Here is a 24,826-nt window from a genome sequence, read left to right as displayed (position 1 = left end):
GATAGCAGACAGTGATACTGATTAGTTTTGTTTCATGATACGTGCTGAACATGCACTTTCTGTTATATTGAAAATACTGTAGCAACCTCTGTAAATATAGAGAAGCAGCTTTGCAATAAGATTATGTACTGTAGTAATGTGATTTTATCAGTGTAAACTATGAAGTGCCTCTTTGCTCTGGAGATGAGGCTAGTGATTAATGGTGCTTGACGTTGGCAGTAATGGGTGATACACTTGTACATGTGATGTCCTTTTATTTTTGTTTCGTTTATATAGACACTTAAAGTCTTGTTTGTATATCCCATATTAAAGAAGTTCTTCTCTTCCAATTCCTGAACAAAGCATTTACCTCCTTAAAAAACCTTTGTTAGTTTTGTTCATAGTTTTAAATTCACATTTGACTGTACCAGATACTTTTCTGTGGAACCAAATACGCATACAGGGAAGTAACTGTTTATTTTCTTGAAATGGCAGCTGTAATTTCTTCCTGTAAATGGTCTCAATCATTAATGGAAAATCACTCAAATGCTACTCTAACTCTCCTTGGTCGCCGTTTGCCTTCTAAAACTGTAACCCTGCATGTCAAGCTGACCCCTGACTGATAGTGTAAACAGAGAGGTTGATGTTAAAGACTGTCGGGTCACGCTGCCAGCAGCAGCGTCATAGTGGACTGATGCCAACTGAAGTAAAAGTCCAAGCCTATGTGTGTTTGTACATGTGTGTGTACATGGAAAACATGTTCATAAATCAAGCAACTGTCAAAACATTTACATGTCCTTTTGGATGAGCCATTAAACATGTGTGCATAACAGAAATGGTGTTCTTTTTTTATTAACCAGCTTTTTTATTAACCAGCTAGTGACCATCTTGTAAATACTGTATGTTGTCCAAAATCATGACATTTTAGTGATGAAATGAAGGAATTTTGCTGAGATTACAGGCAGAATATAGATCCATAGTCTCCCACGGTGTGTTTAGATGAGCGTATGAAGTTATCATTGGCTGTATACAGTATTAAAGCCTAGCACACCCTCTGTCCTTAGGCCCTTGATTCAGATATAGCTATAATATAATGTGAGTTTCGTTACTGAAGGTTTTAAGTGATCATGCCAAGTCTGAAATCTGGAAGGAAATTTCTCTTCTAGAACAACCTGAGTCTTACTTCCATTGCTTTGTCTTTACTTTCTCGTGTTTATGATAATATGGGGTGGTTTTGTTCAGCTATTGCTAGTGGTAAAAAGTAAGTACATTTACTCAAGTACTGTACTTAAGCACTGTTTTGAGGTCTTTGGACTTTACTTGAGTATTTTCAGTTTTCTACTACTTTATACTTCTACTCCATCATATTTTAGAGGCAAGTAACTTCTTTCTCTACCACGTTTATTTGAAATTTAAAGCCACTTGTTATTTTTTATATTTTGCACATTATTTGTCATGTTGTGAACATATTTTGAACAAAATGATTTCAATTCTTATCTTGTTGCAATGCAAAATAAGGTTTTCAGGACTCTCACACACAGAACTGTCTTCATGAGAGTCTTTTTGCACATCAAAAGCCCAACAGCATATCAAGCAGTTCCACTTCGACCAACTGCAACAAAAATGCTGCTGATGCGTTAATGCAACAGTGATGTAAGTAACACGATGAAAGAGGCCATTCGGCATAACGAACGCTTTATTTAATTTGTGTTATTTTCATTTTGATTTCAGGGTTCTTCCAACTATGACATACTGATCATTGGTATGTTGTGTGTTTGGATGTGTGTTATCAAGGTGTAACTGTATTCATCTGTGTATGCTGCTAACAAAATATAGTGGGATTACTGAACCCACAACATACAAATGTACACTCAGCAGGTAACAGTGTTGTTCATTTTATATGCAAGAGAGTAGCAGTTGAACACTTTGATGCTTGCACAGGTGTGTGTGCATATGTGTGTGTGCATGTGTGTGTGTGTGCTTGGCTGCATCATCTTTTGGCATGAATGATAATGTAGGTTAAATCTGTCTGTATGTGATATACAAACTGTGCATCAGTGGATGTTTGTATGTCATAATTTGTTATCTTCCCGTTCTGGCGAACTGGGCACTTTAAAACACAATAAAACTTCTGATAGATTTCAGCAAAGTTACCAAACAGATAAACCAGGAAATCGGGTCAGATTCATACCAATCTAACAGAGAATATTGTGCAACTTGATGATGGCTACATGCAGAAAAGAAGGTCAGCACGCAATCGCTCAAAGTCCCTTTGGCTTCATTCTACAAACACTCTGACTTTTCACACTGCAGGTTTCAGTGCTGATTAATGTTTGCCTGTTCTGATTCATCAGCGAGGAACAGGCATCATAGTGACAGCTCAAACACTTGTTACAATAGTTACAATCAAAAAGCAATCAAACAGCTGCTCAACACAGGACATACCAAAGTGACAGAAGCTGAGTGCATCTGTATAAAAATGTGATTGTTATTGTGTCCATCACCAGTGTCTGAATCAGACTGATATCCTGTATGCTAGAACATGTGTAAAAGGTTTATTATTTTCTCTGTGGTTATTCTTCTCTATTCACCACTATGTTGTATGTGTTTAGGATTGATAAATTCTAATTGTGTTTATAGAAACATAACTTATGTTTGTTTTTTGTTTTTTAATGTCACTGCTGTTCTATGTTTTATATATGAACAAACTGACCAAACCAAATAAAGCACTGCCAGCAGTGGTGACCTTATCCAGACCAATTCATTTCAATTTTGCAAAGTGCTGAAGGTCAATTATTAATGGTAAGAGACAAACCTGCTCATCTGTGGGAAGATAATAGACAGATGGGGAGTTGAGACCATATTAAAAGCTCACTGTCTGCATTACTGCACAAATGCCCCACTTAGTGGTCAAAATGAGAAACACAACACATGTTCGGGGGGATTGACTGATGGTTAAAATTGTAAGCAGAGGTGAGGGCTGTGGAACAGAAACACGCAGAATTGCGTGTAACAGATAGGCCTATAGTTTCCCACATTTTCACGGCCATTGTGCGGGCAACAGAATTCAACTAGTTTTGATCACAGTGTGTGACATTAACGTGAAAATGCTCTGTCAGAAATAAAGATTCAAACTTTGTTCATTTCTCTCATGTGGAAAGGACCAGAGTGTGTTGGAAACACATGTAACTGTGCTAACTGTGAGGGGCCAAAGGTTGTGTAGGAACACAAGAGAGCGAGGATGATGATGAAACTGGGAAAGTTAAGAAGACTGGATGACTTCCCATCCATCTGTGACCACACACAGACACAGACACAGACACACACACACACACACACACACACACACACACACACACACACGGCTGGGCAAAATGAACCTGCTATGAGCTCTGACATAGCCAGGCCTACATGTAACAAAATAACTTCCTTTGACAAAATATTGTTGAAGAAAAAACAAGAATGAAACATCCAAATAAAATAAAATGATGGACCAGGTTAAAACTACAGTGACTTTGTTATTGTGGCACAATGTTGTGATAATTTGTGAGGGTAACCATTAATCAATATGGTAAAATATTGTTGCAACACTGGTATTTTGTGTTTTGTAAAAGCCATCAAATGATTTTTTTTTTTTTTTTTTTTTTTTTTTTTTTTTTTTTTAGCTGTGCCTCCATTTCACACTGAAAACTCTTGTTTGCCTCCCTTTAAACATATTTTGCTGTGAGGGAGCGTGTCATGGTTGCTATTTTTAGAGATGATCATGATAAAGTTATGGGGTTGAGCAGTACTTAGCTTAGCATGTAGCCTAGCATAAGTAACTGTTCCACCAATGCCAGAGGTTAATTCACTTTAAATGGTGCGTAATATTAAACAAGCGTCGCCCTTACATGAGACACATTACAGCGTTCTCGAATGTTTGCCTATATGACATTATGTCTGAATGTCTGAATCCCCAAAGCTAGAGAGTGAACGTATGCCAAACAGTAGCCGTTAGCTGTTAGCGTCGGTTGTAACCGTTGCTCACATGGTTCGTTTCCGGGGAGTGTGTGTGTGTGTGTGTGTGTGTGTGTGTGTAGTTGCGTGGCCGTGGTGCTCTTGAACAGACCACTGAGTTTCAGTCCGGGGTAAATTTCTATTGATAAGAGCCACGAGTTCCTTAACTGCCTCTGTAGTTCAGCCGGTAACAATGATTTAATTCGGCCCATGTTATTCAATCTTTCGTGTATTTCTGAAAAGACAGTTTGTTTTAGCAGCTGTGAAACTATTCCAGTTAGCACTTGAGAGCTCCGTGCACCGCGAGACTGTGGAGGCAGAGGAGGGATGTCGCGCGGGTAAGTGTTGGAGACATTAACGCTCATTCGTGTTAACGTTGTCTTATTTATAGAAAAACTGTGTGAGCGTTCGTGCTCTGCTAAGGGTGGAAATGTCTCACAGTAATTATAATTTCGTCGCAACCATCGCTACTGTTGTGATCCAAGTGGTTGCCTTGTTTTCGTGTGCGACGTATGACTGAGACGGTAGTTCCCTCTCTTTCGTGTCCATTTAAAAGCCGTTGTTCTGTTTTGTCATGGTAGTGAGCTGGAAAAGCTGGACCCTGCTGTATTCCAGAAGCAGTTGCACAATCTGAAGTTTAGGTAGGCATTTCTATGTTCTCCCTACTGTCATGTTGGTTAATTTTCTCTACTACAGTCACCCACACAGAAATCATAAAGATCTTACTTCGCCTATGAAAATACTGCAAAGTGGGCAGGGTAGTTGTATTTGCATACATGTGCCGCTAGAGGCGTTCTACTTTAGTCTCCTCTACGTCTCAAGTCAACGTTTCCTTCACGCGTGTTCGTGCCCAGCTAGCCCAGTTAGCCAGCTTGAAGTTACTGCTAAGTTTGAAAGCAAGTTAATTACTTTGTAACTCATTTTAGATTATTAATCGTCTTGAGAGTTACCCAGCGCGGTGTTCTGATATATTGCTCAACACTTCATTTGTTTGTCGAGGTAAATCGTTTGGTTTGCAGAGGCTGATGTTAGCTGCTAAGATATTTCAGCTTGCCCCTGGGCTGTTAAGCTAGCTCGTTGTTGTTGTGCACAACATTAATGCTCGTTGAATTGGTTGCGGGATGGGAAAGTGAAATACAAGTCAGCTGAATGACAATGTAGCAATATATTGTTTTTCTTTTACGTTAGACAGTTATTTTTGCATATCATTTGAGCCAACTTCGTTCCTCTTGGCTTCAATAGTAGCCCAGATATCTAACGTGACCGCAGAGCATATTGCATGTAAGTCAAATGTATTAACATTGCTGAAGGACAGGAGAGTAAAACTGGCAGCTTATTAAAATGCAAGCAGAATTAGCCAGCAGTGGCATACATTTGTCTATCAATCAGCCTCTAAATCAGTGGCACCCTAATACTTGGGGTCTCTTTAAACGTCTTTAAACGTAGCATTTAAACACATTTAATTGGGACAGTGTCATGGTTGCTGGGGGATAGCTAAACATGAGAATCAGCAGGTACAGTTTTACATCTCCAGCTGAAACATGATGCAATGAAATGAAAGTCTAAGTTCACATCATGCACGTATGTATATATATATATATATATATATATATACACACACACACACACACACACACACACACACACACACATATACATATATATATATATATATACACACACACACACACACACACACACATATACCTATATATATATACACTGTGTATGCCAAGATGTCTAGTCTCTATTTCGTGTCCTTTCACTCTTATTCTCTATATGTTGAAATCCAGTCCTGCATGTTTATTTGAATTATTGGTTGTTTGTATGGTTGCAGCATGGAAGGGGCGGGGAATAGTAATCTGTGCTTTGACACTGACTCGGACACTGCAGAGAAGAAGGATGGTACCAAGTGTCAAGTCAAATGGACTCTGGAAGAGGTGAGTGAAAAGAAGACTTTCAACCTCTGTTGTCCATTCAGCACCCTGATAAGGATATTTCAGACATTCATGTGATGATATTATCTGCAGTGACACACTATAATTTTGTAGACTTACATTAGTGTCAGTGAATAAAATGTAATGCTACATGCTAACAAGAGGACCAGCTGAAGCAGGGGTGTGAATTTATGCTAGCTAATATCAAAAGTAAGAAACTGTGTTCATCTTAGCTCATGCCTGAAAGGTGAGCTTAAAGCTCACAGTAATGTAAAGTAATGTATCTGAACTGATTTGTTCTATTGTGCAGGATGAAAATCTCAAAATCCTGATCAGCAACTTTGGGAAAAAAGATTGGAAAACCATTGCCAGTTTTTTACCTGTAAGTACTCAGCAGAAGCAAAATGGTTGAGTAACAGAAAATTAATGAATCAGGGCTTTCAACACTGTCTGTCATGTTGTTGATCTTATACAATGCTAACCAACTGTAAATGCTAACTAGCCTCTCCATGTTGAATTATTTTCATCTTGGATATTAAAGACACTTCCTGTTGCTTTGACAGGGGCGGACAGAATTCCATTGTATGCACCGCTGGAAAAAGCACCTGGATCCTGATTTAGTCAAAGGCTGCTGGTCCAAAGAGGAAGATGAAAAGGTGGAAAAATTACACAGAACATTTGATACAGACTTGGCTTAAACACGGTTTGTAGTTGATATTGTCTCGTCTCACTTTGTGCTCATGTGTTTGCTAATTTATTTGCTCTCACAGATAATAGAGCTGGTTAAGAGGTATGGCACCAAACACTGGACTTTGATTGCCAGGCACCTGAAGGGGCGGATGGGGAAACAGTGTCGTGAACGCTGGCACAACCATCTTGATCCACTGGTCAAAAAGAGCTCTTGGACCAATGAAGAAGACGTCATCATCTGCAAAGCCCACTCCATTCTGGGGAACCGGTGGGCTGAGATTGCCAGGCTACTCCCTGGAAGGTGGGTTGGGTCGCAATAACTGATTTGCTGAAATTTAATGAGGTGGATGACAGGGAGTCAGATTATTTGGTTGTTATTCTAGATTATTAGATGCCACGGATAACACTGAGACTTAAATGTACATTTTCAATTCCCCTTGCAGGACAGACAATGCAGTGAAAAATCGCTGGAACTGCACCATCAAACGTAAAGCAGAGTTGGGCTTGTACAAAGACATGGCTGACAGTATTTCCCTTGATATTCAACAGTTTGTGGAAGGAGAGGTACAGCATTTTCCCATTTCCAGCATTTAAAAAAAAATTCTCAATGATTACTCAGTAAACAAATTATATATAAATAAATTGTTGTTAGAAATGAATAAATCTGGTTAATAGATTCGATTTTAATAGTTGATCAATCACTGTAGAGATGCTAGGGATGCGCCGATACCGATATCTGAGGTTTAGTAATTGGCCGATACCGATTCAATACCGATACAGAAAAACAGAGCTGCATTACCTAACAAACTGTATGTCTCATTGTGTTCAAAAGACTGGGATCATTCTTTTGTGCATCATACTTGACTTTTTAAACCAAACAGATATAAATGTATTGAGTTACTTAGGTATTTAATAACTGTGCACCAGTACAACAATCTTAATCTAATAGCTTCTCTAGCTTAGTCGAACAACATGCAAAAAAATATAACGTGTAACTGGTTCAGTCAGTGCAAGCAGGAATATAAAATCCAATGTAAAATAAAGTGAATGTTAAACAATAAAGGAGCTGAAATTCAGAAAAAAACAATAGCGTCTTTTATCTTCTCTAATATGTGTTTGCACACTTTACCATGCAGTTCAGGTAGAGCTGTCTTGGACAAATGTGGCTCCAGGTGGCTAATTAGCAGCTGGAATCCCTTGTCCCCAACAATCGACCACGGTTGCCCATCCACAACAATGAAATTCATTATCCTCTCTGTGATTTTTGTTGCCTGCACACTGTTAGGTGGAAATTTTTCACATCTTTCCTTCATCTCCTTCAAATTCAGCTGCGTCATACCGCCTCCTTTTTGTTTATTCAGTTCAATAAACTCAGTGTGCTCCCTGGTGGGAAATCTCTGTAGGTGCTTGATTAATTTGTTTGTGTTATAACTTGACGTTTTACCACCGCCTCGCAGAACATTGACTGCACAGGTATTGCAAGTGGCCGTCGAGTTTGTAGGCTGAGATAGTGTGAAAAAGTTCCAGATAGCTGATTCTTTTGCTCACCCCATTTTGAAAACAATGTGGTCCACATTATGTGTGCTGCAGCACTGCGTGTTGCTTGCACATGACACCACTCACAGCGCTTATAGCATAGCTTTAGCCTGAATAGATCGGCCCCTATGTATCGGGCCCATTGTCACCGATACCCGATCTAGAATTTTTTTCAATATCGGGACCAATACCGATACCAGTATCGGATCGGTACATCCCTCAGAGATGCAGCAGGTAAATCTTTTGTTTGTTGCATTTTCAAAAAGTTGCCAAGTTAATGCTTTTTGTGGTCTGCTGGTCAGGCTATGAAAGAAAAAGAAAGCTTTTTGGGTTTTTTTCTAATAGTTTGCGGCAAAGTAATTATTGTGCATTCATGTTTAATGTTGTGTTGCAGGTAGACTTCAAGTGTGATGTTGTATTAGACACTGAACCAGTAATGACTAAAGTGGTAAGTTGTCTTTGCTTTTAAACATTCATCTAAGGAGAAACATTCAATTTTTACAGAGCTACATTAGTTAAATAACCACTAACTACCTCCCAGACAAAGCCAATACATTAATCATCAGTTTCAACTGTTTTCTCAGTGTTCCCAGCTGGCGAGCTCGGTTTCACTCTCCTACTCTTTGTTTTGCTGCAGGTCAGGCCAGAGAAAGAGGAGAAGCAGAATGAGTCTCAGAAAGTCAAGCAAAAGACTGTTGTTCCACTTCCACAGACTTCAGCATCCAGGAGAGACTTCTCCTCCCCTAGTCCCTCCTTGCCTCCCAGTTCGAGTTCCAGTCCCAGTTCTAACTCAGGCGCTGCACCGGTAGCCGCACCAGTAGACCAGAAGAAGTTTGCTGATGCAGCACTGAGGATGATTGCTGAAGACATGCTGCCACTTAGGTGACCTGTAGTTTATATATTTATTGAATTACTGCAGCAGAAAGCTAGTTGTCTCTTCTGTATGTCTGGCAAATGGACACTCAGTCACCAGTCTAGATCACACACATCATTTGAAAATTTGTGTTGTTCCCCACAGTTTTGTTGAAGGTGCAGGCTTCAGGTCATTCATGAGTACCATCAGCCCTGAATACAACAAGCTGTCCCAGCGAGTTGTGAGCCTGCAACTCTATGATGAAGTGGAGAGAACCATCAAGCCTCAGCTCATCCGTGACCTTAAAGCCTGCCTTGCCAAAACCAAAGAGGGTGAGAGCGCCATTCATGTCACCTTTGACCTCTGGGCCGGGAATCAATCCCATCCAGTGGAGGAGCCCATCGTTGTTGTGCAGCTCCACTTTGTCACTGAGTCCTGGCAGATCCGCCGTCCCATTGTGGCCTTCCGTCACCTCAGCCACAAAAACCTCAGCACTGCTGTGGCCAGGGAGCTTGAAGGTGTGCTGCTGAGCTACGGCATCTTTCCTTGCAACATCGGCTACGTCCTTGCCAACCAGGCCAAAGAATGCCTTGCTGGGAACAACCTGTTCTGCGACTACAAGATCATGTGCTCATCCAACAGGGGAGAACCAGATGGAGATGAGATGGTGGCATTTCTGTCAGACCAGATGTCTGAAACAGAGTCACCCTTTTCAGAGCTGCAGATTGGTACCAGGACCACCTGTGTGGCCAACAAATTACAACTTGTGATTAAGGAGGCACTGAAGAACTCCAGGGTTGTGGAAAACTTGCTCTTACAGGTCCACAATGTGGTGGCTTTCTTTAGGAACAGCACCTACTGGAGTGAGGTAGGAGAAATAGACGAACAGATTTAAGCTGATATTGTAAGTTTATTTACACTGCATTATATTGGTGTCTTGTTTTAAGTAGTCCTGATTATTAACCCTTTCAAATTCAGTGTCCTGAAACATCAAGGTTTGGTCAGAATGATTTAGAAAAGTCTCACAAGCTTGTACATGACATGAGAGATGTGCTTGTTTTTTCCACATATACAGACACACACCAGCCTGTATGTTGATAAATGGTTTAACTGAGGCCTTTTAATTTTTTTAAGGCAGGAGATTCAAAAGATCAGATATTTCTTTGTGAGACTGTTTTAACGTGACCATTTTGTATCATGTCATTGTTTAGGTTTTGTTGAAGGAATACAATGTGTCCCTGTGCCCGTCCTTCACTAACTGTCGCTGGAACTCCATGATGCTATCTTTGCGCCGTATGGTGCAGGAGTCCGCCTGGAGCGCCACCATGACTCTTCTGGCCCAGGCTCGCATCGAGGCTAACGACGCAGCCAGCGCCCCGCCTCTGGTCATGGTCAAGAGGGAACAAGTGATTGACATCCTGGGTCTCCTTGAGCCCTTTGGGGAGGCTTTGCAGGTATGTGTTATGGATGTAGTGGAGTATGGTGTTTTACAAAGATCACATATAAGATTCCGAAGTATTATATTACAATAAACCCCTAATACGATTAGTCTGACCTATTTGTCCTGGAATTTCCAAATTTTCTTGGTTTTCTTGCGTGACTGTTTTGTGCCATTTATTGTTGCAATTAATGAAGTAATCGGTTTAGGAAAAATTTAAGCAGGGTTGTCATCAAGTAATTTAGAAATAACTATCTCTAATATTTCTGCTCTTCAGGCAATGTCAGCGTAAAATTGCATTGTACTACATATTAAACAAAACCTATAGGGGTTTAGTGATAAAGTCAGTACAGGCTGTGATGGACTTTTGTTGGGTTGGGCACTGAATTACTGAAACAAAGCAAACATGATAAATCCACTTATGTTGAAACACAAATCATGATTTGTCAGTTTTACACTGAACCTGGATTTAAGGATTCTAGACTGATATTTCTCTTTGAACTCCTTAGAAATATTGAATACATGTGTGGAAATACAGTATTGTGGTATTGTTGGTGGAAGATTGTGTGAGATCATTTCCTTTTTGCCTCTTCAAATCCAGGTCCTGCAAGGAAATGGAGTGACCATCTCTGTCATCATACCATCCATCATTGGCCTTGATAAGACCTTGGAAAGCCTTGTCACCAACTACACCCACTTCAACAAAGCCCTGCGCACAGGCCTCCACACACACTTCCAGTCCCTGATTCACCAGAAGGACATGATACTAGCTGCTGTGCTCGACCCCAGGATCAAACTCCAGGTACTGAATTAGGCCAGAAGCGTGGTTGTTTCGTTTTGTTTGTTGCAACAAATGGCAACTTATACCCATTTCATATTGATTTTTGTTGAAGTCTGTGTTTATATTGAGCTCTGTGTTACATCTCTGTGAGTGCATCAAAGAAAACAGTACACACCATACCTCTCCACACTCAGAATCAGAACTCTCTCCCTGTCTTGATTTCCTTTCAGCCATTTTCTGATGCCAAAGTGGAGGATGAGACAGGTTTCGTAACGCCTCCCTCAAAGTGTCAGGCTCAAACCATTTTGGAAGCCACATTAGGAAGTATGGAGGCATCAGCATCTCCCTCTGTAGAGGCAGATAAAGACCAGACAAGCAAGGAGCTGATAAAGGAGCAGGATGATGAAGAAGAGAGCCAAGCCACCACACTGATGGAGGCATCTGGTGGCAGCTCAGATGACAACAACTGCGACAGCGTCGGTGGAAATGACCTCAAGCGCAAGTTCATCTTTAACTTCCTTCAGCCACCTGCAAAGACCATGAAGATATCTGAGCTTGATGTGTACCTATCAGAGCCACTGTGGGAAAGCAGCTCCAGCGTGTTATACTGGAAATCTGCTACTCGGTTCCCCCAGCTCCAGGCCCTCGTCAAGAAGCTTCTGGCAGTACCGGCCACCTCAGGGGGCTTCGATCGGTTGTGTCCAATGGCAGCGCGTATTGTAAGAGCCAAGAGAAACCGCCTGCCTCCTCACACCACAGAGAGACTGCTACTATACAAGAACTCTTTGAAGACAAAGACTGTTAAAAAGCCCAGCGTGGTTGTTAAGCACTAATAGGTTGGGAAAGTTTGGTCAGATAATTCTGTCTGTCACCCCCAAAAAAACCCAAACCTCCACACCTGCTTGCTCTGAACATTAAACAGAAACTGACTTGATCTCCCTCAATTAAGTTTCTTCCAACATGAGATGAAGCTAATTGAATTTAGCACCTTGAAGTAGTAGTCAAGAGGTGCAACATGATATTAAAAGTATATTGAAGAAGAGGACAATCTGCTCAGAATATCTCGTTTGTTGAAATAACAAGCACAGTGGCAGCCAGCAGGCCACAGTCATAGAGCTCAAACTGCTCATACCTCTGTGGACGGTGGGGTTGGGTGACGAGTGAAAAGAAGCCTCTCTGGCCTGTCACAAATTAGCTGCACTGCATTCCATAAACAGTATATAATAAAGACTTGACATATTTGGAATAGTATGTCTTTGTAGCTGCCAGTCTTTTCACAGACATAGGAGAGAATGAAGCAGCTATGCTCTAAGTCCTCGTCTCTTGCTGCAGAAATAGCACGTTTTTTTGCTGTATTCTTTGGCAGGCACATCCCGCTATGAGTGCATGGCTGTTCAGTGTCCAAAGCAAAAGGTTGAAGTGTCCAAAAATACACTACATTTTTCTAAGCTAATTTTTCTGTCTTGCAATTTATTTGTTTTGGAGCTGTATCAGATGGACTGTGTGCAGGGTCACTTGGCAGTGAATTGAATGAAACTCTGCACCTTTGCAGCTTTTTGTAAACAATGTGTTTAATCTTTAAACAGTTTGTTTATATTCGTTTTTTTTATTGGACAGTGGTGTTTTAAAGTTGCTGCTATGAATCTCAAGATCTGTGATGATATATCAGTTTTTACTCTTGAATAAATTGTATTGGTTCATGGTCATTCTGCATATTGTTGTGAGATTACTACACGGGTTGGCTCTTGCACAAACTACAGTTCACGTTGAATGACAGCAAACTCATTTTATTGCAGTGATAATTGCTCATATTGTGCTAATTAACACCGGCATGAACTTCAGTCCTTTGACCTCTTGTTTATCCACATGGAAATATCCAGAGAATGTACTTGTATTAAAGAATAAAGATATTTTTCTCAACAATTTGCTGTATTTTTGCCCGGATAGTCTATTTTTGTGCTTTGTTTCCAAGAGCACTGTCCATTCAAATAGTATGAAGACTGTAATGAACAGACTGTAAAGAGAGGAAGGATGGCTACTTGAGCCTTTAGAGTAGTTAACGCCCTAATACCCGAGACTGGAAAGATTGTAATAGATAAAAACTACCACTAAAAAATTGAAACAACTATTTTAATACCAAGATGGCTTTGGGAAGGTGGGATTTAGACTTAGATTTTACTTTATTGATCCCAATTTTGGAAATTCTTTAGAAAATTCAGACCTTTCACTGACATTTAAAAATGACTGTCATTGCTGTAATTGAAATGTTTATCAATAGTAAGATGTGTTTTATGGAGAGTTCAAGTTGAACAATAAAGTCTTGTATTCTCTTACCCTAATATCAAAAATGTTTATATCTGTTAATATGGGTCAACATTTGCTTTTGCACTGAGAAACAAGGTGAACAGATCCCTCGGAAAACATCCTCTAACAGACTCAGAGGAACACAATCCAATCCATAGTGAAACTTCTGCGCTCTCCTCATGCAGCGCTCCAACATTATTGTCTTTCAGTTGTCATCAGTGATTGGCTGGACGGATCTCCTACGTCACACTGTGCGTCAGCTTGTACTTCCGGAGTCACGACCCTCTGTCAGACATGTGCATGGTGGAAAAGTAGTCACGAAGTCGCTAATTATAAAACCTGAATAAGAAAAAGAAATCGATTTGTTGTTCCTTTCTCAGAGAGGAAACCTGTGCAGGACTAGGAATGTGTCAACCGGCTGTCACGAGCTAAATAAAACGGCGACGTAGTGCGGCTCGTTAGCTAAGTTAACGTTAGCTAAAAGTTAGTTTTCGCCATGGCTCTGTATCTGAAAGCCGCCGAGATCTTGGAGAAAGCCGAGAGGAAGCAGGGCGCTTTGAAAACTCTGGTTTATGACAGCAAGTTTACGAACATCAAGCAGCTATTCGCTCTGGTTTGTGAGACCCAGAAGTTTTCGTCCATCCTGGAGGAGATCATCGAGTCCACCAGGCTGCTCAAACAGACCAAACTGAAGATGGCCCTGGCTAAGGTGCTGGTGTACGACCTGCTGATTGGCCAGGGGCTGAAGTGTGGCGGCTCCTGGAAAACCATGATGATGAAGCATCGCCCCAGACTGCAGGCGGTTCTGGCCCGCCTGAAGGTGAAGCAGAAGGTCAGCAAGAATGAAGACCTGCTCCCACCCAGTGTCCAGCAGCGTGCCGGAGACCAGCTGCCCAGGTATGTGCGTGTGAACACTTTGAAGACCACCGTGGAGGATGCTGTGGACTACCTGAAGAGGGATGGTTTACTTTATCAAGGCCAGGCCTCCAGCCTGGATGACTTAACCCTGAAGGGGAAAGTTTTTGTGAGGGACATGCACCTGCCAGAGGTGCTGGTCTTCTCTCCTAAAACTGACTTCCATGACCACTTCCTGTATAAGGCCGGCCACTTCATTCTGCAGGACAAAGCCAGCTGCCTCCCAGCATACCTCCTCAACCCCCCACCTGGCAGCCACGTCATTGATGCCTGCGCTGCCCCTGGCAACAAATCCAGCCACCTGGCAGCCATCATGAAGAACAAAGGCAGGCTCTTTGCCTTTGATTTGGATGCCAAGCGTCTGGCCACGATGTCGACTCTCCTGCTCCGAGCTGGGGTCACCTGTCAGCAGTTGGCCAACCAGGACTTCCTGAAGGTGGACCCTGACAGCTTGCAATATAAAGATGTAGAGTATATCCTGCTGGATCCATCCTGCAGTGGATCAGGTGGGTTGAGTTATCAGTTGTGTGAACATGATTATAGTGTTAACCAGATGTGCGATCACCTGGCCGCTGTCCTTACAGGTTTACCTCTGAGTCCTTGACGTCACATGATTCATACATCTTACATATATGATCACAACCAACCAAGCCCTCAGGCAGTTAGTATAAGCCATCTTGTGACCTCATTTTCTCTCCCATCACCTCTGCTGCTGGACCACTCACTGCTTGCACTCACTTAACGTACTTGGTGTACTTTACTAGAGTATATCCAGACATTTGAGGGGTCACAACCCCTCAGATGTATGTGGTGACCCTTGGGAGGGATCAAACCCCATGGGTTAAATAAGGGATCTGAGCCTCTTCCACCACTGGGTATTGCTGCATCAATGGTTTCCATATAAATCACGAATCAGGATTCTCCAAAGGCTCTGAGAGGATCAACATGCCCAAAGTCGGAAGCACCAATGCGTTCAAAAATTCAGTTATCTGTTGCAGCTTCAGATGCTCAGAGATTTCCTTGTGCATACACAGAGCATGCAAATAGGAATGGGCCACATGCTTGAGCTCAGTCTCAGTATCTTCCTAAACTTTCTGCTCATCAGATGCTGAAATCAGAAAACTCGTGTGTCTACAAACTTTAGCTTGAGGATTTAAATATAACTTGTGTAATCTGTGTGGGGTGCAGGTATGGTGTGTCTCCGGGACGATGCCTCTTCCACTGAGCAGGAGGAGATTCAGGCTAGGCTGGCCTCCTTGGCCTCCTTCCAGCTGCGGTGCCTGAACCACGCCCTCAGGTTCCCTCGGCTGAAGCGCCTGGTCTACTCCACCTGCTCCATCCACAGCCAGGAGAATGAGGAAGTCGTAGCGGCCTGTCTGCAGCAGAACCCCGGCTTCAGGTAGCAACAGTCCCCTTTCACTAAACCAAGAGAACCTACTGACGTTTTCATACCTGCTTTGATGGGACATTTCCTGAATGTGTGTTTATTTCTTTACCCCAGGTTGGTTCCTGTGCTTTCTCAGTGGTCTGAACGAGGCCTGGAGCCGCTCAATCAGTGTCTGCGTGCCAGCACCGCCAAGACCCGCACACACGGCTTCTTCGTGGCTCTGCTGGAGAAAGACAGTGAGGCTGGGAGTAAGAAACAGGAGCCAGCGGTTCAGATAAGGTAAATACTGGGGCCACTTCTCTGGAGAAATTGAAGCAGGACCTAGTCACATTATTTTTACTTAAAGTTAAATATGGTAACACTCAATGAGCACAAACTATCTACCAAATTTTTTTGCCTGCTCTTTCACAGCGACATGGAGGAAACACCACATAGCTTGTCCACCTGTGAGAAGAGACCTGCAGCCTCAGAAGAAGAGTCTGAAGCTTCAGAGACGGACAACAAACCGACACCTGCTGCAGGACAGGCTGACAGCACACCTGGCAAGAAGAAGAGGAAGAGGAAGAGGAGGAAGAAGAAGAAGACGGCGACAGCAGCAACAGTGGAGTGATGAGAAATTTAAAATGGGATTGCGTACAGCATGTTGTCTGGAGGGAATGATTTATTTAATTTCTGATAGAGATATGTAGGAATGTAACTGAGAAGTAAAGATGATTTTTTTATTGTATCACGTCTGTTTGTCTCATTATTGTCAGATGTTCTGCAAAGCTCTTGGTATATTTCTGACATTTTTCTTTTTTCAGAAATTTCAGGCGTTTTATATTTCTCCAAAGAAATGACAATTTTTATCCAGTAGGGGGCAGTAATGCAGCTGCAACACGCCGAAGAAGAAGTTTTATTTCCGGCTAAACACAGTCAGCTATTGGTTGAAACGCTCGTGGCTTTTGTAACACAGACCAAATGTTTTGTAAGTTGTTGTTGGAGTGACCTGAAGTTTATTTTGCCGGCAGTGGTTCAGGTTCGTCTTACAGGAAAGACGAAATCAGTAATAAAGTAAGTAATAGTAGTAAAAGTAAGTAAAATACTTTAAGTAAAATTATGATGCTACATGTAAACAACAAGCTGTTTTGGTTTTTATGGACCATAGAAGACAGCAGCTGTGTCCAAACCTCACGACGCCTGTAGCAGCTTCCTCCCGGGCCCTGACAGCAGGATGTCCCCAGTGCCCAAAGTGAGACTGTCCGGCGGTTTGGAGGTCTGCCGGGTCCTGAACGGGATGTGGCAGGTGTCCGGGGCGCACGGAACGGTGGATGAGTCCAAAGCAGGTGAACATGAACACAGATATCACGGAAACATCCCCGGGTGTGCCAGTTTACAACGAAAACAAAGTACCGCATTCAAAATGGAAAGACATGGATGAATGGATGGCTGAAGAAGTGGGGACAGGTTGATTAAAAGAAGCGTCATAATTCATTTGCACGTGTTAATACCTGCTGCACAGGCTAACCACTGTTTGCTGATAATAATAATAATAATAATAATAATAATAATAATAATAATAATAATAATAATAAGGAATAATAATTTGTCTCATCTATAAATGTTTGCCTCTTGTTTTTCCAGTTGAGGACATGCAGGCCTACGTAGACGCTGGTCTGACCACATTTGACATGGCAGACATTTATGGGCCTGCAGAAGAAATATTTGGACGTTTCAACAGCCAGGTACACACACAAACACACACATTTCAAGGTAAAAACTGAAATTTTGTGCAAGTGTGATTAAATAAACACTTAATTTGCTCACATGCATGCAGACTCACCTCCTGCTTTGGTCAGTTTCCCTCTGTTCAGTACATGACATTATATATGTGGCAGAGATGAGAATTGTGCAAAAACAATCATGTTATTCAGTTCAGTTGTGAGCAGTTCAAAGTAAATCTCTTTGTTGGATGAAAGATATTTAATTCTGGTTTTCCCATTTTAAAATTTTATTGTCTTTTAACAAATGATAAATAGTGGTAAACTGTAAACTAATTCATTTGGTACAGCAAAGCTCCCTGACAAGAATTGTACCATTTTCTCTTATTTTAGTGTTGTGAAATGCGGGATTAATCCTACTCCAAAGGATAAGAAAATAATCCATGTTACACCTGACAGATGAATGAGGAAATGCGCAGCTGCAATGCACAATTTGGAAAAGCAAGTTTTGTACCGAACTTCAGAACACATTTATAGTTTAAGTGTGAGATCACATGTTGATGTGTTCCTGGCATCTAGCCTGTGCATGACACGACACGAGATGGTTGGAGACTGTATTTTATGAAGTTGAATTAGTACCTGGAATTATCTGTAGAAACATCAGTGGTCACACTGTGAGGCGTGGTGGCGCTGTGTTAGCTGCCTTAAACACTAGAGGGAGCTTTTCTTTTAAATACCTGTGACAGCATTCCCAGAGGTATGTTTGAAAAAAAAAAATGCTGTAGTTAAAAGGGCTAGAACTCAAAAAAGCATTTAAATATTTCAAATATATGTATATAAATATATCTCAATAATGGTAAAGTAAGCTGACCACGTTCAGAAGTCACTGAATCATTTAACACCATTTAACACAGTTTATTTCGTTAAATGTGACTGACACTTTGTCACGTTGTCACATATATTTCTGTAACATCAGTCAGGCCTGGTTATTGATTCCTCCATTCAGCTTTTCCTGCAGATACTCAACACACACACATGCACACACAGAGGTCCCGGTGTGGCTCAGATCAGACTCTCTGTGGCTGATGTGCTGTGACAGTCTAATGGTATTGACCGTAGTCTCAGCCGTTCACCTGGAATAATGTGCAGAGAGCCACAGTGAGCTCTTCTCATCCAACCAGCTTTTGTCATTACTCATGCTTTCCAGGTTCTTTGTCTCTGTTACAATTCGCTAATCAGCACATGCTTCTTAACTCCTGCATCATTCTTAAATCAAGTGCTTCACAGTGTTTTTGGCAGTACTTAAGTGTTTCAGAATGTGCAAGATATTAAGCATTGTAATAATCGTTTTCTAACAGATAAGTGAAAGCTACAGAAACAAGACATGGCTCAGTTCAAATGTTTGTAGTTCTGATTTTCTTCCTCTGATCTGTAGCTGAAGTGCAGATACTCTGGAAGTGACGTTCCAGCTCTGCAGAGTCTGACCAAGTACGTGCCAAGACCAGGACCAATGGACCGCAAGGTGAGCCGCTGACAAATGGGTCAAAGACAGGAGTGACTGATGGTCAGCGGAGTCTGCTGCGTGTTACAGTGAGGAATAGTTTTCTCCACTAGAGAGCAGTGTGTGTCTTTATAAAGAACCCGGGCATCACCTCACTGATCTACTTGACAAATGGGAGCGACAGAAAATTCTTTGTTGGTGTTGAATCGTAACGATTCCCATCAGTCCCTTTTTTTTTAATGAGATCTTAGCTGTAAAAACAACTCACAAATGATTTTATTTTATTTGTGGTTTCATGTGTAACAAAATATCCGCTGAATATGTTGCAATTGTGCACAATTTTGGGCGGCACAGTGGCGCGATAGTGTGCGTGCCTCACAGCAAGAAGGTCGCCGGTTCAATCCCTGGGCGGGGCCCTTCTGTGTGAAGTTTGCATGTTCTTCCCGTGCATGCGTGGGTTCTCTCCGGGTACTCCGGCTTCCTCCCACAGACCAAAAACATGCTCATTAGGTTAATTGGTAACTCTAAATTGTCCTTAGGTGTGAGTGTGAGCGTGAATGGCTGTTTGTTTTGTGTGTTGCCCTGCGAGCGACTGGCGACCGGTCCAGGGTGTACCCCGCCTCTCTCTCGTTGACAGCTGGGATAGGCTCCAGCCCCCCCGCAACCCCGAAAGGGATAGGCAGTATAGAAAATGGAAAAATAAAAATAAAAAAATAAAAATGGATGGATGTGCACAATTTTCAGTATTTATTTGTGCCCACTGTTTGTTGGTAAATCAACAGTAAACATTCTTGTTTTTGTGTCGAAGGATTTAGATTGTCTGATGTCACAGCTGAGCACAGAAAGTGTGTGCACGTGACATTAGAGCCAGGCTGGTCTGATATTAGCCAATATTAGCTTATTGAAGGTATCGACGTATATGTCAGCTGGTAAGTAACAAGAAACTGCAGTACAGAAATAGGTTTGAGGTGGAAACTTTGTCACATGACATATTCTGTTGACCAGAGAGGGCTGATGTTTCAACTGGAAAATGTTCAGGCCAGTATGTATCTTGGTCAGAGTTAGAAAAATCGTATCAAAATTGTTTATTTAATATACGAAAAAGAGGCTGAATTATGTCTCTGTGTGCAGGTGGTGGAGAAGTCGCTGCAGCGCTCTATGACTCGTATGCAGGTGGACAGTCTGGACTGTGTTCAGTTCCACTGGTGGGACTATAGAGACAAGAGATACCTGGATGCACTGGTACACCTGTCCGACCTGCAGCAGGAGGGACTCATACGTATGTACACACAGCATATACAGTGAACATGTACAGATAATCATTGTGAAAGACTGAGAGACAACAGTAACTTGTCCCTCCAAGAGGCTGACCAGTTCATATTTATGATATAGAATATTATTAGACTGTAACCAGCAAATCAGATTTGAGTTCATTCTTGATCCGGAAATGATCGTTTGACAACAGCCACTTAGTGAATTTTTCCAGGCCTTTCAATTGCGTCTCATGGTCTTCTTCAGCCGTTGGAGTCATCATTAATATTAACACGAGGTTTAATGACACGGTGGTACCAAAGCTTTCAACCACAAATCAACTATAGCAACTCCAATGAGGAAGGCCATGAGGCGTGGTTGAAAGCTAAGTAAGGGCCCTCATGGTGAGAATCTATTATTTGTCAAGATGTTATTATTGGATTATATTGTTACTGGTTACTGGTCTGTCTTTATCAACATCTTTTTATGGATCTTTATGTTTATTCTGAGAAGACTGTTTCCTGTTTTTCCCTCAGGAGAGCTCGCACTCACCAACTTTGACACACAGAGGCTGGAGGAGATCACCAGCAGAGGCATCCGCATCTCAAGCAACCAGGTAACACCCCCACCTGCATGCTAGTACAGTTCTCCATCAGACTCTGTCAGTGTGCCGGTTAAATGTGTATTTAAGGTGTCTGTCATGCAGGTTCAGTACTCTGTGATTGACCAGCGACCTGCAGCAAAGATGGAGCAGTTCTGTCTGGCGAACAGCATTCAGCTGCTCACGTACGGCACTCTGGGTGAGATACAACACGTTCTGTCTGTCTGCATTAGGGTTAGGGTTAGATACAGTTAAATACATGAACATCAGTCCAGTCGAGGTATTAAAGGTTTACATCATGTTTATTGATGTGAGCAGCACATTTACCATCACGGCGTACAGATGTGAAATGGTGGGTTTCTAAAATGGAGTCAGTTGAGGTGACGACACATTCTCTCTCTCTCTCTCCTCTGCCCGCTCCCTCCGTCATCTTTGCTCATTCCTCTCCGTCACATCCTCCTCCTGACCTCAATGGTGTCTGCCCTCTTTTTTCTCCCCTCCTTGTTTTTTCCTCTATACCTCCTCACGCTTCACCCACTTCCTCCTCTCCATCCTTCTCCATCTCATTTATTCTCCTCCTCTGCCCCTTTATTTCTGCCACCTCCTCCTCTTCCTCCCACTTCTCTTTTTATTCAATCCTCCCTGCCTCCTTTGACTCCTTCATCTGCTTCCCTCCTCCATCCCTCATTTTCCTCCATCACTGTTCTCTCTTAGCTGGCGGTCTACTTTCGGAGCGTTATCTGGGGAAGGTGGAGCCCAGTTCCAGGGCGGAGCTCAACACCGCCTCCCTCTCTAAGTACAAGAACATGATTGACTCTTGGGGTGGCTGGAGCCTTTTCCAGGACCTCCTTGTCACCTTGAACACTGTTGCCAAGGGACACGAATGCTCAGTGGCCAGTGTAGCAACGCGTTACGTGCTGGACCGCCCTGCGGTGGGCGGGGTCATCGTGGGCTGTCGGCTTGGTGTTGCAGGGGCGGGGCAACACATCAGTGACAGCTTGCGTAGCTGCAGCCCTGACCTGAAGCTGACGGTCGAAGACCTCGACGCCATCGAGGTGGTGACACGGCGCTCCAGGGACCTCATGGCGCTCATTGGGGACTGTGGGAATGAGTACAGGAGCTAACGGGGGGGTGGGGGGGTGCTGATTGACTGGATGTGACAGACAGGGTGAGGGTGAAGAGGAGGAGTTAAATAAGAGAGGACAAACATCTCACACGGAACAGCCCCATAGAGGAACGGAAAAAAATGCATCTGTTAATGAAAATCAGCTCAATTCTTCATTAAACTTTATGCCACTTTTGCTGATTTCAGATCCAAATTAGTTTCTGCACACAAACACTGAAGCTGCTGTTCTGTTCGACGTCACAGAGAGCAGTCAGTAATGGCAAAATTGCAAGTTTTAACTTAGCTTCTCCTTTTATACAACTTCCAAAGATTGTATGTGGCTCATACAAGGTGTTGTGTTTTACCTGCTGAATGTTTGATAAATAGATTGAACGTTTTTCTGCTGCGGCGCATGCTCTCGCTGCTTAAGAGCCTCTTAATGTGGGAGGGAAGTCTCACCTTCAGGCCTGAATATAGTTGCACTGAGAGGCAGAGTTACACAGTAATTAGTGTTTACATTTAAGTGTCTAATAAATCTGTCAGTTACAGAATTAGAGAAAGTTCAGTGTATCATTTTAAACGTTCACACTGTCATGTAATACTAAATTGTGCTCACACTAACATGAAATTCTGAGGGTTTTTCTTCTGTTCCAAGTTGAATTTAATGTTCAGGTTGAATTAAAGTCACATTGAAGGAGTGTGTTGTTTTCAGGGCTCTTATTCATGAAAGGATTATTTCACCCAGATCACAAATACATCATCTCTCACTAAACTCTGGTTTCCAGCCACGCAGGTCGTTATCAAAGAGCAAACTGCTCTCAGTGAGCTCTTGATTGGATATCCTCACTGTTCTTGGAAAGAGACGTTGCCGTCAAGTTGATGAGCATCACCTCTGTATTCTCTCGGTACTGGTGTGGTCCCAAATCTCTCAGCAGTAGATAAACCAACACTGATGCTTTAAAGTGGTATCATGACACAGTGTACTGTACATTGGTATTCCTTTGTGTCAGAGAAACTGGCCACGAGGTTGACTGTTAGCGTGTGTGTCGGGGGGGGGGCAGGGGCTCAGTGAGGTGGAAGGGAAATGGGGAACCCTATAGCACTGTCTGGCCCTACATATGATGAGAAAACAAGAGTGTACACACACACACACACACACACACACACATGCTACTGTAAGTTTAGGTTCCCATCATTGTATATGTTTCGCTTTCATGCTAGAAACGTGGTGCCTTGTGTGAGTGTTGTGGGATTTCGATGGACGGGATTGTGTAGGTGAGTGCATAATTAGTGTGTGTCACGTATAGGCTGCTGGGAGCGAGTTTTAATGGGGCTACTTTTTGCAAACAGTATTTGCATGTACAGTATGTGTGTTATGGGGGCAGTGAAGTAGCAGCAATTTAGTTTGACAGGAGGTGTGTGAGCCACCCCACATGTGTTCATATGTAATGTGTGTGTGTGTGTGTGTGTGTGTGTGTGTGTGTGTGTGTGTGTGTGTGTCTGTATGCATTAGCGGAGAAGAATCCGTATGACAGATTGACAGATATGCAGACATATGCTTTGATGGCGATCAGGCAGGAAACGCCCAGGCTGTCTGCACTCCCAGCACCTACAGTATGTGAACACACTTACTGTACATGCACATACACAATCTGTCAGTCCATTTTAGTTTCCACACACACACAGCTGACACTCTGTCCACCTCAAAGGCCAGACAGGCTCCTGCTGCGCTATAGGAGCGAGGTCAAAGGTTGTCCCAAATATCACATCCAGTCGTCTGTGGTCTCTCACCAGCTGGAGTTCAGTCAGTGTGGTGTACAAAAGACTGAGGCACAGGACGTCGACGCTGTTAGTGACACAGACAAAGCTTAAATCTACATGTATTTACAAAAAGTAAAGATTTATACGAAATCAGCCAGATTTCTCAGATCTGTGTGGAGATGGGGTGCGCTAACATGAGAATACATTGAAAATAAAATGTGACATCAGTTATTCATAAATGATTGTATTGACGATCATAAATGTTGACACTGAACCCTCGTCAGGAACTCATGTTAATTTGCTAAATTGTAAAGCCCAGTCTGACTAAATCTGAACTGAAAGACAAAGAAATAACCAGTTAAAATGCCATACATTATGTCACACACACAGTGCATTTTACTGTCACATACGCACACTGCAGCCTGCGTGACTCTTCCAATACGCTTTTCAATTATTAACAAACATTAAATATGCACACCACATGGTGGATGTGGGCTTGAGTGAGCCTACAGACTTCAACCAAGCACTTAAACCTAAACTGAACCAACACAGACTGCATAATGTGGGGATGAGCTCAATATACACAGCTGTACATGCATACATAAGAGGACATTAAAGTCTCAAAGGACCTACGAGCAATTTTCTGTTGACTGACTGTCCCTAAACACTGAGCAGCAAAGGTTTAGTATCGCTGCTCAGGAATGTAAAATCTGCATTATATTTAAAAGACATTATTCTTAGTATGAAGAAATTGTTTGTTTTACAGACAGTGAACACATTGCTGGTTCATTTTTTATTCTTAAATTGGGAACAACTTCATCATGCTGTTAATATCAGGAACAAGTCTCCCTGTTAGAAAGGAAAAACAATTAAAAAGCAAATCAGTCATTTTTGTATTTGGTCATTAAAACATGAAACTGGATGTTTAGGGAGGAGTCTCTAAAGTTACATTAAGAACGATGAATAACACATTGTTCCTCTTACAAATGAAAGTTGATCTCAGAAATAACAGAATGCACCTCTGCTCATCTCGGTACACTCTGTGGCAGCCTGACATGTTCTGGTTTTGTAGCTTATGTTCGCTAATGTTA

General features: G+C 42.3%; 3 protein-coding genes across 4 annotated transcripts; all 3 read left to right on the top strand.

The window, feature by feature from the left end:
* Positions 1–4,028: 4,028 nt before the first annotated feature.
* Positions 4,029–13,141, top strand: mybl2a (v-myb avian myeloblastosis viral oncogene homolog-like 2a). 2 transcript variants are annotated; one of them, XM_070969489.1, is made up of 13 exons: positions 4,029–4,313; positions 4,557–4,616; positions 5,813–5,915; positions 6,223–6,294; positions 6,476–6,568; positions 6,683–6,903; positions 7,046–7,166; positions 8,533–8,586; positions 8,776–9,020; positions 9,157–9,859; positions 10,203–10,445; positions 11,031–11,231; positions 11,441–13,141. In XM_070969489.1, the coding sequence occupies exons 1-13, from the start codon at positions 4,303–4,305 to the stop codon at positions 12,041–12,043; spliced, it is 2,730 nt and encodes a 909-aa protein (XP_070825590.1). In that variant the 5' UTR covers positions 4,029–4,302; the 3' UTR covers positions 12,044–13,141. The 2 variants fall into 2 exon arrangements, with proteins under 2 accessions (XP_070825590.1, XP_070825591.1); XM_070969490.1 differs by lacking the exon at positions 4,557–4,616 and having other exon boundaries at positions 4,191–4,313.
* A 644-nt stretch (positions 13,142–13,785) lies between these two features.
* nsun5 (NOP2/Sun RNA methyltransferase 5) lies at positions 13,786–16,869 on the top strand. The gene is made up of 4 exons (XM_070969504.1): positions 13,786–14,935; positions 15,618–15,828; positions 15,931–16,095; positions 16,228–16,869. Exons 1-4 carry the CDS (start codon positions 14,011–14,013, stop codon positions 16,424–16,426), a joined length of 1,500 nt encoding a protein of 499 aa, XP_070825605.1. The 5' UTR covers positions 13,786–14,010; the 3' UTR covers positions 16,427–16,869.
* LOC139335741 (uncharacterized) lies at positions 16,649–22,528 on the top strand. Its single transcript, XM_070969505.1, has 8 exons — positions 16,649–16,869; positions 16,964–17,141; positions 17,440–17,540; positions 18,952–19,038; positions 20,149–20,296; positions 20,805–20,884; positions 20,975–21,068; positions 21,584–22,528. Exons 2-8 carry the CDS (start codon positions 17,030–17,032, stop codon positions 21,991–21,993), a joined length of 1,032 nt encoding a protein of 343 aa, XP_070825606.1. The 5' UTR covers positions 16,649–16,869; positions 16,964–17,029; the 3' UTR covers positions 21,994–22,528.
* The last annotated feature ends 2,298 nt before the right edge of the window (positions 22,529–24,826 follow it).

The sequence above is a fragment of the Chaetodon trifascialis genome, chromosome 8, assembly GCF_039877785.1.
Source record: "Chaetodon trifascialis isolate fChaTrf1 chromosome 8, fChaTrf1.hap1, whole genome shotgun sequence".
NCBI lineage: Eukaryota > Metazoa > Chordata > Actinopteri > Chaetodontiformes > Chaetodontidae > Chaetodon > Chaetodon trifascialis.
Note: the sequence above shows the minus strand (reverse complement) of the source record. Positions and strands in the feature narration are given on the sequence as shown.

What these genes read in the sequence shown, in the direction of transcription:
- mybl2a (XM_070969489.1), top strand. An exon ending in TTGCACAATCTGAAGTTTAG is followed by an intron (nt 4,617 to 5,812) that starts GTAGGCATTTCT and finishes GTATGGTTGCAG; the next exon opens with CATGGAAGGGGCGGGGAATA. An exon ending in ACAGCACCTACTGGAGTGAG is followed by an intron (nt 9,860 to 10,202) that starts GTAGGAGAAATA and finishes GTCATTGTTTAG; the next exon opens with GTTTTGTTGAAGGAATACAA.
- nsun5 (XM_070969504.1), top strand. Translation starts at nt 14,011, where the DNA reads ATGGCTCTGTATCTGAAAGCCGCCGAGATCTTGGAGAAAGCCGAGAGG. An exon ending in TCCATCCTGCAGTGGATCAG is followed by an intron (nt 14,936 to 15,617) that starts GTGGGTTGAGTT and finishes TGTGGGGTGCAG; the next exon opens with GTATGGTGTGTCTCCGGGAC. An exon ending in CAGCAGAACCCCGGCTTCAG is followed by an intron (nt 15,829 to 15,930) that starts GTAGCAACAGTC and finishes TCTTTACCCCAG; the next exon opens with GTTGGTTCCTGTGCTTTCTC.
- LOC139335741 (XM_070969505.1), top strand. Translation starts at nt 17,030, where the DNA reads ATGTCCCCAGTGCCCAAAGTGAGACTGTCCGGCGGTTTGGAGGTCTGC. An exon ending in CAGGACCAATGGACCGCAAG is followed by an intron (nt 19,039 to 20,148) that starts GTGAGCCGCTGA and finishes CTCTGTGTGCAG; the next exon opens with GTGGTGGAGAAGTCGCTGCA. An exon ending in GCTCACGTACGGCACTCTGG is followed by an intron (nt 21,069 to 21,583) that starts GTGAGATACAAC and finishes GTTCTCTCTTAG; the next exon opens with CTGGCGGTCTACTTTCGGAG.